Source organism: Leucopleurus acutus (genome assembly GCF_964270905.1).
Source record: "Leucopleurus acutus genome assembly, chromosome: 10".
Lineage (NCBI taxonomy): Eukaryota > Metazoa > Chordata > Mammalia > Artiodactyla > Delphinidae > Leucopleurus > Leucopleurus acutus.
Window position 1 is genome coordinate 31,087,892 of NC_139153.1, and position 14,198 is coordinate 31,102,089.

The 14,198-nt window shown below is 38.4% G+C and overlaps 1 protein-coding gene across 2 annotated transcripts in view; it reads left to right on the forward strand.

The window, feature by feature from the left end:
• Nucleotides 1-14,198, forward strand: part of CFAP20DC (CFAP20 domain containing) — a 256,375-nt gene that overhangs the window by 117,638 nt on the left and 124,539 nt on the right. Inside the window, exons 6-7 of one of the 2 annotated variants that reach the window (XM_082848662.1) lie at nucleotides 1,256-1,412; nucleotides 11,872-12,036. In XM_082848662.1, coding sequence (XP_082704788.1) covers nucleotides 1,256-1,412; nucleotides 11,872-12,036 — 322 coding nt within the window. The remainder of the gene's footprint in view (nucleotides 1-1,255; nucleotides 1,413-11,871; nucleotides 12,037-14,198) is intronic. The other variant, XM_082848661.1, reaches the window with a different exon arrangement.

Consider the following 14,198-nt stretch of genomic DNA (forward strand, 5'->3'; position numbering starts at 1 on the left):
AGCTGCATGAGCTGCTTGTAAATTTTGGAGATTAATCCTTTGCCAGTTGCTTCATTTGCAAATATTTTCTCCCCTTCTGAGGGTTGTCTTTGGTCTTGTTTATGGTTTCCTTTGCTGTGCAAAAGCTTTGAAGTTTCATTAGGTCCCTCCTGTTTATTTTTGTTTTTATTTCCATTTCTCTAGGAGGTGGGTCAAAAAGGATCTTGCTGGGATTTATGTCATAGAGTGTTCTGCCTATGTTTTCCTCTAAGAGTTTGATAGTGTCTGGCCTTACATTTAGGTCTTTAATCCATTTTGAGCTTATTTTTGTGTATGGTGTTAGGGAGTGTTCTAATCTCATACTTTTACATGTACCTGTCCAGTTTTCCCAGCACCACTTATTGAAGAGACTGTCCTTTCTCCACTGTACATTCCTGCCTCCTTTATCAAAGATAAGGTGACCATATGTGTGTGGGTTTATCTCTGGGCTTTCTATCCTGTTCCATTGATCTATATTTAGCACAGACAATTTTAAATACTACTTTTCTTTTAACTGCAAAAATCCTTTTTTCTGCTTTTGCCCAACCGTCTTATATATGTCATAATTTTTTACTAAACAATTATTTGCTCCTTTTATTTAACTCAGTAAGACCATTTAGAGAATTTATTTGATGAAGTATTGAGGGGTCTAATTGTTTAATGGGCAGAAATTAGTCCCTGCAAGAGTACTTTAAAAACTGGCAAATACCTGGCATAATTACAAATTCTTTAGAAGAATCTATTTCTGTACAATAGGTTAATTGGTTATGAATAAACAGCAATGGCTGCAGTTCAGACCCAGCTTCTAATTTCAGTTTCATCCATGCTTTTTTTTAACAAATCTAAGTGGCTAATTGTGATCAAATTAGTCCTCTTGAAGGAACGATTGGCTACTTATCCTTGCTTTTCAAGATATAAGTGGTCTAATGCACCTACAATTAGCTTCCCACTAGCATACTGCCTTCTGATCTAGAGTTACCTCCCTAAGTTGTCAAAGCCTTGTCTCACAATGGGAACTCTTTAGCCAGATGACCAGTGTACAGTTTAGATCATGATGATTTCTTTGGAAGAATCAAGACAATTTTTAAGAAAATCGAAGCCAAAACAGATAGATTTGCCTAAAGGGGAAAATTGGTTTGGGGCTGGTTGATCCAGACGATTGCCTCAATTCTGGACTTTGCATTTCATTTATGTGATTTCACATAGTGCTTACTCCTCTTTCCCTTTTTAATTTTAGTGGTGCAATCTATGCATTGACCTGGTGGCATTTACCAGTGAAATATTCAAAGGAGCAGTTTTCCAGTCACTGGATGGAATTATTGTCTCAGCTAACTGTAAGCTACGGAAGATCTTCACTTTAAAATGCAGGCCTCAAGACACTGCTGATAAAGATGGTATGTTCAAGCTGCTATCAAGATTTTTTAGTTCTTCAATTTTTAAAAAATTAGACATGCCTTTGGACAGTAAGAGTACATGGTAGTGGTTTTTGAAAATTTATCTTACTGTATTTAACTGTGGAAAGAACACTTAACATGAGATCTATTTCAACAAATTTTAAAGTATACAATATGTTATTGTTGACTGTAAGTACAATGTTGTACAGCAGATCTCTAGAGCTTATTCATCTTGACTGAAATTATATTACTATATTAATTTTCTAATGATCATGTTAAAATAGAAAGATGGTTGAGTTATTCCTCATATTATTTCTAAAGAAACTGGAAATAATACATTAATTACTCATTAAACAATTAATAATTATACTCTGTAGGAAACTGAGCCATCTAGAATTCATAAAGCAGCACAAACTCTCCTGCTAAGATAGTTTTAAACAACTGAAAGTATTGAGAAACTACTGATGCTTCTTTTTGATTTTCGTCTGGGATTATTTTTAACAAAATCAATTCTAGAAGCCCAGGAAACAGGACTGCACATAAGATGGCAAAGGTGATTTCTTAGAAGTTTGCATGTAGTCTTTAGATTTGTGCTGCATCTGGATGAGTGCCTATGAAATCCTTCTGTGTTTCATTCTGTGGAACAGGACACTGTAAATTTCATTTGATAATAAAACACAGCAATGCATTTACAGTTCCACAAAAAGATCATAAGCCAGGAAGTATGGCCACTCATATACCACTTAAAGGCTATACAAGAAAGTGAAAGATTTCATTTAAAAAAAAATGGCACCCAGCTAATAAGAAACCTCAAGATTTATAGAAATATAGGTGAATTCTACATCAGATCATAACAGGTAAATCATAACCTAATTAATACTTTTCATAAATGTAAGGAAAAAGGTGAATCAAAAATTGGCAGATGAGGGCTTCCCTGGTGGCGCAGTGGTTGAGAGTCCACCTGCCGATGCAGGGGACGCAGGTTCATGCCCCGGTCCGGGAGGATCCCACATGCCACGGAGCGTCTGAGCCCGTGGGCCATGGCCGCTGAGCCTGTGCGTCCGGAGCCTGTGCTCCACAACGGGAGAGGCCACAACAGTGAGAGGCCCGCGTACTGCAAAAAAAAAAAAAAAATTGGCAGATTAAATACATGTTTTTATCTCTGATTCTCCCTTAAGCTGCAATAAAATTATAACATATAAATCCACCAGGATGAAGAGGAGATAACAGATAAAAATGTTCATAAATTCTGTAAGATTGAGGAGTGACAACTGACTTAAAAGAGCAGAGAAAGCTGAAACTTTTAGGTTTTCAGAGAGATTTACCAGTAAGATTCATAATATAGAACCGAACCTCAGGGAGGATAAAGAATTGGCTGTCCTAGGAGAGGGTTCAATATGATGGCATAGGAAGATACTGAACTCACCTCCTTCCACAGACACAACAAATCTACAACTACATATGGAATAATTGTCTCAGAAAGGACCTGAAAACTGGATGAATAGAGTCTCCACAACAAAGGGTTAAAGGACAGCATCAAGACAGATAGGAGAGGCAGAGATAAGTCTGCGCAAGGGAAAAAAACCACACCCCAGCCACAGCAATCCACAAATGGGAGCGATCACAAGGTTATGGATCTTTTCCCTGAGGAGAAGGATATTTGAGCTTCACATCAGGCACCCCAACCGCTAGGTCCTACACAGGAGAGACAAGACCTCAAAACACCTGGCTTTGAAAAACAATGGGGAATATGTCCAGGAAAACTATAGAACTGCAGGGATCAGAAACCCACTCTTAAAGGGCTCACATGCAGACCCACCAGACCCAAAAACCAGTTGACCCACAGGACACAAACACCAATTGAAAAGCACATGGATCATAGGTGAAGGTGTCCTACTTACTTATCTCGAAGCGTCTGCTGGAGAGGAAGGAACCAGTTGAGACACTCTCCCAGGACTGAAACACTCCCAGGAAAACCCACGTCCCCTGCATCGGCAGGCGGACTCTCAACCAATGCGCCACCAGGGAAGCCCTAATCTGCCAATTTTTGATTCACTTTGCAATCTTGGGCTAGTTTGTAATGTCAGCGCTGACAAGCACCATTTTGGAATTCTCCCTCTGATCTATTATGCCAGTGGGCCCACCCTGCTGGGAACCCTACCCTTAGGGCTGTGCCTTGGCTGGGCACTGCAGCCAGTCTAGGGACCAGCCCCACCCACCAGTGTACCACCGCAACTCCAAAACTAGAAGGCACACACAGCCCACATAGGGAGGCAGCCATTGAATGCTTGGCTCTGGTGGCCAAGCAGGATGGTGCTTCTGAGACCCACAGGACATGTCCTAAATAAGACCACTCCTTCAAGACTGGAAGATAGCTGATTCACCTGATACATAGAAACAAACAGAGAATAAAACAAAATAAGGAGACAGAGGAATATGTTCCAATTGAAAGAATAAGATAAAACCTCAGAAAAAGAAATAAATGAAATAGAGATAAGAAGTCTCCTGACAAAGAGTTCAGTGATGATCATAAAGTTGCTTATCAAACTTGGAAGAAGAATGAATCAACACAGTGAGGACTTCAACAAAGAGAAAGTATAAGAAAGTACCAAAGAGAAGTAATAACTGAACGGAAAAATACACTAGAGGGGTTCAACAGCAGACTGGATGAGATAGCAGAATGAATCAGTAAGCTTAAGACAAAGCAATGAAAATCACTCAGACCGACCAGCAAAATGAGAAGAAAATTTTAAAAGTGAAGATACCTTAAGGGACCTTTGGAACAACATCAAGTGAAATAACATTTGCATTATAGGGATCCCAGAAGGAGAAGAGAGAAAGAGCCAAAACAATTATTTGAAGAAATAGTGGCTGAAAACTTCCCTAATATGGGGAAAGAAATAGACATCCAGGTCCAGGAAGCATAGAGTTCCAAATAAGATGAACCCAAAGAGACACACACACCAAGACACATTATAATTAAAATAGTAAAAGTTAAGGGTAAAGAGAGAATCCTAAAAGCAGCAAGAGAAAAACAACTCATTACATACTAAAGCCCACAAGGCTCTTAGCAGATTTTTTAGCATAAACTGTACAGGCCAGAAGAGAGTGGCTTGGCATATTCAAAGTGCTAAAAAGAAAAAAAGTCCAACTGAGAAGTCTTAGCAAGGTTATCATTCAGAATTGAAGGAGAGAGTAAGAGTTTGCAAGATAAACAAAAGCTAAAGGAATTCATCAACACTAAGCCAGCCCTACAAGAAATATCAAAGGGACTTCTTTAAGCTGAATAAAAAATAGCACTAATTAATAATAAGAAAATGTATGAAAGTGAAAGTCTCACTAAGAAAAGGTAGATATATAATAAAGGTAGTTGGTCAATCACTTATAAAGCAAGCATGAAGATTAAAGGCCCAAAATAGTAAAATTACGATCATTAGTTAAGGGAAGCATACAAAAAGATGTCATCAAAAGTACAAAACATGGGGCTTCCCTGGTGGCGCAGTGGTTGAGAGTCCGCCTGCCGATGCAGGGGACACAGGTTCGTGCCCCAGTCCAGGAGGATCTCACATGCCGCGGAGCGGCTGGGCCCGTGAGCCATGGCTGCTGAGCCTGCGCGTCTGGAGCCTGTGCTCCGCAACGGGAGAGGCCACAACAGTGAGAGGCCCACGTACCGCAAAAAAAAAAAAAAAAAAAAAAGTACAAAACATGGGGAGGGGTAGTAAAAAGATAAAGCTGTGGAATGTGTTCAAAATTAAGTTGTCACCAACTTAAAACTGGCTACAGTTTACATAAGATGCTGTATGTGAACCTCACAGTAACCACACACACAAAAACTCTATAGCAAATACACAAAAGAAAATGAGAAATGAATCTAAACATAGCACTAAAGAAAACCTTTGAGACACAAAGGAAGAGAGAAAGAGAAGAAACAGAGAGGAACTACAATAAGAGCCATCTTCTCAATAAACACAGAAAAAGCATTTGATAAAATTCAACATTTATTTATGATAAAGACTCTCAACAAAGTGGGTATGGAGGAAACTACTTCAACATAGTAAAGACCATGTATGACAAGCCCACACCTAACATCACACTCAACAGAGAAAAGATGTAATCTTCCCCTCTAAGATTAAGAACAAGACAAGGATGCCCACTCTCACCACTTTTATTCAACATAGTATTGGAAGTCCTATCAAGACCAGTTAGGCAAGGAAAAGAAATAAAAGGCATCCAGATTGGAAAGGAATAAGTTAAACTGTCACTATTTGCGGAAGACATGATATGATATATAGAAAACCCTAGGGGCTTCCCTGGTGGCGCAGTGGTTGAGAGTCCGCCTGCCGATGCAAGGGACACGGGTTCGTGCCCCAGTCCGGGAGGATCCCACATGCCGCGGAGCGGCTGGGCCCGTGAGCCATGGCCGCTGAGCCTGCGCGTCTGGAGCCTGTGCTCCGCAATGGGAGAGGCCACAACAGTGACAGGCCCGCGTAACGCAAAAAAAAAAAAAAAAAAGCATACCAACAAAATTTTCAAAATAGATAACTTATACTTTATCAAAATTAAAAACTTTGTATATCAAATGACATTATCAAGAAAGTGAAAAGACAGCCTACAGAATGGGAGAAAATATTTGTAAATCATGTATCTGATAGAATATATATTCTGGTTCTTAAATAGAGTGTACATATATATTCTGATGTATTCTAGTATCTGGAATATATAACACAACAACAAAATGACAACCCAATTTTTTAACATGGTCAAAAGACTTAAATATATCTCCAAAAGAGATATACAAAAGAAGATAATACAAATGTCAGGCAACAAACATAAATGCTAAACATCATTGGTCGTTAGGGAAATACAAATTAAAACCACGGTGAGTTACCACTTTACACCCACTAAGATGGCTATAATTTTTTTAATGGAAAGTAAGTGTTAGCAAGTGTGGAGAGAAATTGGAACCTTCATACATTGCTGATGGGAATGCAGAATTGTTGTCCCAGTGTAGAAAACATTTTGGCAGTTCCTTAAAAATTTAAACACAGAATTGCCATATAACCCTGCAATTCCACTCCTAAGTATATACCCCACAAAATGGAAAACAGATACATGTACATGCATGTTTATAACAGCATTATCTATGATAGCCAAAATGTGGAAACAGACCACATGTCCATCAGTGGATGAATAGTTTAACAAAATTTGGTAAGTACTATTCACACAGACACAAAAGGACACATATTGTTTGATTCCATTTATGTGAAATATCCAGAATAGATAAATCCATAGAGACAAGATTGTAGATTTGTGGCTGCCACGGACTGGGGGCCAGAGAGAATGGGGAGATACGCGTTAATGGGTAAGTACATTGTGAGTATACTATATGCCACTGAGTCTTTTATCTTAAAATGCTTAATTTTAGGTTAAAATGAATTTCTCCTCATTTTTTTTAAAAAAGCTTCAATGGAATGATTCATTCAAGATAGCCAAGTTTTTGTGTAGTTCCTTTAAACATCAAAACCTTTTATTATTAAAAACAAAACAAAAACACACATACTAAGATGTGGTGGTTTTGTCACCATTGTAATGAAATAATTTACATAAGTATTTGTCTATTATTAATAGTAAACATTTATATAGCACTTGCTGTGTACCAGGCACTATTCTTATCCTCTTGTATACATTAAGCTCATTTAATCGTCACAGTAACCATATGAGGAAAGTGTTATTTTTATATCCATGTTTCACAGATAAGGAGAGCAGGGCACAGCAAGGTAAATTACAATGCTAGGATCACACAACCACTTGGTAGAGCCAGAATGTGAACCCAGGATGCCTTGCTCCAGAATCTGTGCTTTTAACAATCATATACTGCTTCTTAAAAATCTTTCCACATTTATACAGTAAACTCCATAAAGCAGGGATTTAAATCCATGTCAGGCCCAGAGAAAATCTGATAGTTTTATGGTAAGTGAATGAATGAACAAGCAAAAAATGAACCAACTTTGTACCAAAATTGTTATAGATTAAATGTGTCCCCCTAGAATTTATATGTGCCCTAATAAAAGAGATCCCAGAAAGCTCCCTCTCCCTTTCCACCATGTGAGGTTTTAGCAGGAAGCCATCTAAGAACCAGGAATAGGACCTCATCAGACATCAAATCTGCTGGTGCCTTGATCTTGGGCTTCTCAGCCCCTAGAACTATAAGAAATAAATTTATTATTTATAAGCCACTCAGTCTGCAGTATTCTGTTATAGCAGCCCAAACAAAAACAAATATCCTGGCAGTTAGAAACTTTTATGTTTTCTGCTTGGCTCTCACTGGTGTTTCAGAGAGGGGAGATTTGGTATAAGTAAGGCACTGTGCCAGGCACTGCAGATAGGTAAGATGAATATAGTTGAGTCCAGAATCAGTGAACTATTACAAAATTGGTACTTACTTAAACTGCAATGAATTATGAGTAGCCTTAAGTGGAAATAGGTCTATATATCTCACTATTTTATAAGGCATTTCCCCCCAGTAAAATGGGGATGGTGGGTTTTTTGGTTTTTTGGTTTTTTTCTGGTATGTGGGCCTCTCACTGTTGTGGCCTCTCCCGTTGCGGAGCACAGGCTCCAGACACGCAGGCTCGGTGGCCATGGCTCAGGGGCCTAGCCGCTCCGCAGCATGGGGGATCTTCCCGGAGTGGGACACGAACCCATGTCCCCAGCATCAGCAGGCGGACTCTCAACCACTGTGCCACCAGGGAGGCCCGGGATGGTGGGTTTTAATGCATAAAGTGCTGTATATATGTATTTAAATTGATGACTTAATTTTTAAAGCTAGTTAAGATCTTCATCAGGGGTATTAAACACCTATAGAATGGTTCATTTTATTATGACTTTATGGCTAAAGAAAGGAGAACAGGGTTAAAAAGTTACTCAAACATTGCAATAATACACTATCTCATACTGGGAGCAAAGACATCAACAGAAACTACCATCTGGTTGTGTTTGGATGCTACCTGAGCAAATCTGTCAGCTTTCTCATAGCTTTCTCCTTCATATACTATTGCCATTCTGAACTAACCATTCCAGCCAACATTATGTTCTTTCAGATGTGTTAGCAAAAGCAGTTTAAATTCGATTGTATCATTTTTCAGATGTTAATCAAGCAGTCTGCACCTTTCCATACACAGTTCCTTCCGGAAGATAGAACTTGTCTGAAAGAACAAGGCAGACAGGCCTTGGTCCCTTAATATCTGATTGCCAGCTTGATTTGTTACTTGCCCTCTGGGGAGAAAGATGTGCTATCCAAATAAAATGTGCATGCAGTACTTCTCAGGATATAGCTGAACAAAGAACAACCAGAGAAGAAAAATGGAAGACTGGACAGCTGCATTTAGTCTAGGTTGGCTGTTTAAAAGGGGCTTTTGTTCATGACCATTTATTAAGCAACCCCTTTGAACCAGGTGTTGTAGTAAAGGTATCATTGGGATTCTCTCACTATTCTGCTTGGCAGAACTATCTTTCTTCCACTTCCTAGAATGCTCCAAAGTCTTTCTGCCTTCAGAGTCTTCAAAAGCTCTTTCCTCTACCTGAATAACTACTTATCCTTTATGACTCGGCTTAAATGTCTCTTTCCCTAACACACTGTGATGTTGGATTCCCCCATTGCTTCTTTTATAACGTCTTGAACTTTTCTTTCAGAGCACTTAACACAATTATAATTTAAATATTTGTGGTATAACTTGTTTCATATTCTCTGCTAGGTATAAGCTTCAGTAAGGCCGGCACAGAGTCACTCTGGCTCACCACTGCATTCCCAGCCACTAGATGAAGATGAGGGCCTGGCACATAGTAGAGGCTCAATAAGTATTTACTGAATGATAAAATGAGTAAATGAATGATACAGGCAGACCATACCCTCTAATACTCACAGTTCAGCACGATTTAATTTTTATGTAGGATCTTTGCTGTTTTCAGAATTAATCCTTATTTTTAAATTAAGTTGTAAATGCTTAAAAAATAAAATAACATAACCTAGTAATTGGGCCTGGAGAAGGGGGTTGTTTAGTGGGGAGATGAATTAAGTTCTATTTATGTCTATCAGAACATCCAACTACCAGGTTTAAAGCTCCTTCATAGTTTGGCATCGCAAAAATGAAACTAAGGCCCCTTTCCTCTTTCTCACAAATGAGACTTTCTCTACAAAGTCTCAAAGTTTGACAGTAGTTGCCGAATGATTAGGCTCTATTTTAAAATAATCAGTACTTTTTTTTCTTGGATTTCTTCTTTTATTGAAGGTTTTATACTGCCCACAGTTTCCCTCAATGACTAATCCAATAAATAGTGAGACGTTCTGAGAGCAAAGAGAGAGTAGATACAGAGAAAGGAAAAATGATGCAGAGGGGATTTGAGCCTTTTAATGTGAAATCTGATTTGCATGTCAACCACATTCCTGTAGGATTCAGATTAGAGTTTTGTAATAGTCTCTGCCTTGTTCTATCTTTCATAAAAGCTTATGGAGTTTTGGTTACCAGCATTTGCTGTCTGTCCCTTGTTAGTTGGAAACTCAGCTTTTCTTTTGGATACAGTTCAAACTTTGTATGACATTATACATCCACACAAGCCCTATGAGCTAAAGTTTCCATGTTTTCTCTTCATAGGATTCAGAATCTTATTAGCCTACAGAATTCTCTCCTCTATTAATATAAAATCTTAGTTTATCAATATTGGCATTGATGTGGAAATTATCTTTTTCTACCTCAGAGAAGTCTGAAATGACATGTCAGATATACATCTGGAGTTAGTCTACTTATTTTCCAAAAGTTTTCTATTTTGAGAATTCATTTACTCAATTACTTTACTAAATGTGGATGACAAATAAGAAATGAATGGACAAAGAATACCTGAAAACTAAGATTTGTAAACCCAGTGGCATTTGTAGTTACTGGAGCATTAGGATATTTAGAAACCATGACACTGCTGATGAGCATTTAAGTTTTTAGCTAAATGACTCATTTTCCTTTTCAAGGTTAGGACATTAAGATCTAATTAGGGAATTGCCATGGCTTGGATGTACAAAACCCTAACATCATTTGCCTTTATATACATGGTTAGAGTTTATACATACCTAAGAATGTTTTTGAGGGATGAATTTGGTTGAATTTTTCTTACTACTCACATTCACATATACACACACCAGATTTTTCCACTAGATTCTAAAAATAGAAACTCTTTCCTAATAAAAATTAAACACAAATTATTCTGAAGAAGAAAATAAAAACCATGCTTAAGCTAATCGTGAAAAGTTATTTTACATTTTGGTATATTTCCTTCTAGTCCTTTTGCCATTCATACATTTTATTTAACGATTTTTCTAAAATCGTTAAGTTGAGATAGAGTTTTGGATACGTTACTTTCATTTAACTTCCTGTCTTGAGCCTTTCCCATATCATCAAGCTATCTTCATAAATACAATTTTCTGTGACTCTTTACTGAAAATTCCAGTTGCTTCATTTTTCAGAAATTATAAACACTTATTTACATAGATCTTCATCTGAGTTTCTGATTTGTTTACTTTAGAATAGATTCATAAAGTGAAATTACTGAGTAAAATGCCTTGGACATTTTTAAGGCTTTTGATGTACACAGTAAAATTGCTTTTTGGAATGCTAATAGCAACTTAATTCCTACTTGCTACATATGACAAAGCTTAATATCTTTGCCACAAAATAGATCATATAAATAACTTTTTAAAATGCTATAAAAGTAAAATGGGTTAAGAACATGAACAGAAAATTTACTATAATGAAAACAAATATCCATATAAACATATATGAACAATATTAAATCTCATTGGAAATACAAACTATAATAATGAAAATACTATTTTAATTAAACTATTTTTTTCTTTGAAAGTATTTGAAGGTAGGATGTTAACATTAGGGGAAGCTGGGTAAAGGGTATATTGGAACTGTGTACTACTTTTGTAACTTTTCTGTAAGTCTAAAATTATTTCAAAATAAAAAGTTTAAAAATTGACTCATATAATGGCTCTAGGTGCTTATTCAGTAATGTCATTGTACTTATCGACCTTGTATAAATGAGCCAGTGTACTCCCAGAAACCTTTCTTGGAGCATACCTAGCTAGTTCTTCATTCAAGTACCACTCTAGTATTAAAAAACAAATATAAAATTTTCCAGTCAGTGTTCTCATTTATTGCAGAAGTCTCTGAACCTGTTCCATATGTTAAGTACTCTGTCTCATTTAATCCTTTCTACAGTCCTAGAAAGTGAACATTAAAATTATCATGCTCATTTTACAGATGAGAAAACCAAGCCTGTAAGGTTGAGTAACTCATCTGAAGTTATACTCTAAAATGTTTAAATTTAATTGATTTCATTTATGAGATATGTCCATTTCACAGAAATGGCTTACATTTGGGGAATGAATGGTAGTCTTTATTTTCAACTGGATATGGTGTTCCCTTTCCAACAGATGAACCTACAGACATCATTCCACGAAGCTGCCAACTAACGACAGATGTTCCACAAGTCACACAGCTGCTAAACATGACTAAACTCCGCCAGACTGAAATAAAATTTGGAGGTCATCCTCTAAGTTCAGCAGAATCAGGTATGTACTCAAGCATCTAAATTATAAGCATGTTTATTTGTAAGACCAAAAAGGGGTTGGGGGTGGGGGGTGGAACAGCCTTGTGATGATGCTTTATAGCCTGAGGTTAAATATTAAGTCACTTTAACATCAACTCAAGTCAGTGATGAGTCATTATTTTAAATTTCTCTTCTAGCAACTAAAATATCTTCTCGATTTTTACACGATAAGTGAAACATCCTGGGTTGTTCCTCTCTATTTCCTGTATGCTTCCACGCCCTGCCAGGTATACCTCCCAAACGTCTCTCAAATCTGATCCTATTGCTACTTTCATTGTTCAGGTTCCCCACTGTTACTCACCTCACCCTCCCAGTTAATCTTCACATTGCTCTCAGATTTCTCTTTCTGATAATAGAAATAGAAATGTGATCGTGTCACTCTTTGATTAAAGACTTTTAATACCTTTCCCATTATCTTAAAGACAGAATGAAAAAACCCTTGGGAACTTACACAAAGCCAACCTCCTCTATTCCAGACTTACTCCACAGTTTCATCTCCAGACCCTTTCTCTCATTTCCCATGTGTTAATTTCTGACCACTCTGGGCTTTCATATGTTTGTATTTTGGGATTGCTGTTTTGTTGGCCTAAAATGGCTTCTTTGCCTTTCTGCCTGGAAAAAACTCCCAATTCATCTTTCTAGATCCAACTCAAATGGTACGTCTTCTATTCTAACAAGCATTGTTCTCCTCTTCTGATGGTTTTTTCTTTCTTTTTTTTTTTTGCAGTACTTTTTAATTAATATGTCTGCATTCCCCAATTAAGCGTGACTTCCTCCAAAATGACACTGAACCTCATTCTTCTATATCCCTAGCATCTAACACAGTGCTTGCCATATATTAGGCCAGGGGCTGCAAACTCATATTACCACAGAAGCCAGTCAGAAAACATAAATGAGTAGAGTGGGCTGGATGCCTAGATCTTTGACCCAGAGAAACATTTTCTAATTCAACAGTGAGCCCTGTTGGGAGTGGAGGGGGGCGGTTAGGGGAGAGGCATGAGATAGTTGCTTCAAAGAAGTTGTTTTTTAGTATTGAAACAGTAATACTAACAGCTATGCAAATGATACAATACATGGCAGTTGATGCTCAGCCTCTGTGAGAGAGCTGTAGGGAGTGGTGAGAACTACAGCAAAGTGGATTCTCCTTTTCCGTCTAGAAGGGGCACCTGCAGTTCAGTTCTAGCCAAGTTTTGTCTTGCAAGAACATAGGCCCAGCCTTGCCAGATCTTTCATTCTTTTCAAGAGGACCTCAGTATCCCAATGTTTACGATAACTCTCCCAATTTTAAAAGTATTGTCTAAACTCTAAAATTTTTTGAAAACACTCTGTGGGCCAAAGACAAAATATGCCAGGGCTGCCAGTTTTCTACCTTTATAATAGACACCCATAGCTATTGACCAAATGAATGAATAGTACTTACAAATTAAGAAACCTGTTATTCAGGTGAGTGGTTCTCAACTTCCTATATATTAGAATCACTTGGGACATTTAGAAAATAACTGATATAGAAAAGAAGGAGAGAAGATGGCAGAAGAGTCAGACGTGGAGATCACCTTCCTCCCCACAAATACATCAGAAATACATCTACATGTGGAACAACTTCTACGGAACACCTACTGAATGCTGGCAGAAGACCTCAGACCTCCCAAAAGGCAAGAAACTCCCCATGTACCTGGGTAGGGCAAAAGAAAACAGAAAAAAACAGAGACAAAAGAATAGTGCTGGGACCTGCACCAGTGGGAGGGAGCTGTGAAGGAGGAAAGGTTTCCACACACTAGGAAGCCCCTTCGTGGGCGGAGACTGCGGGTGGCAGAGGGGGAAGCTTCGGAGCCGCGGAGGAGAGCACAGCAACAGGGGTGCGGAGGGCAAAGCAGACAGATTCCCGCACAGAGGATCGGTGCCGACTAGCACTCACCAGCCCGAGAGGCTTGTCTGCTCACCCACAAGGGTGGGTGGGGCTGGGAGCTGAGGCTCGGGCTTCAGTCGGAGCCCAGGGAGAGGACTGGGGTTGGCTGCGTGAACACAGCATGCAGGGGGTTAGTGCACCACGGCTAGCTGGGAGGGAGTCCAGGGAAGAGTCTGGACCTGCCGAAGAGGCAAGAGATATTTTCTTCCCTCTTTGTT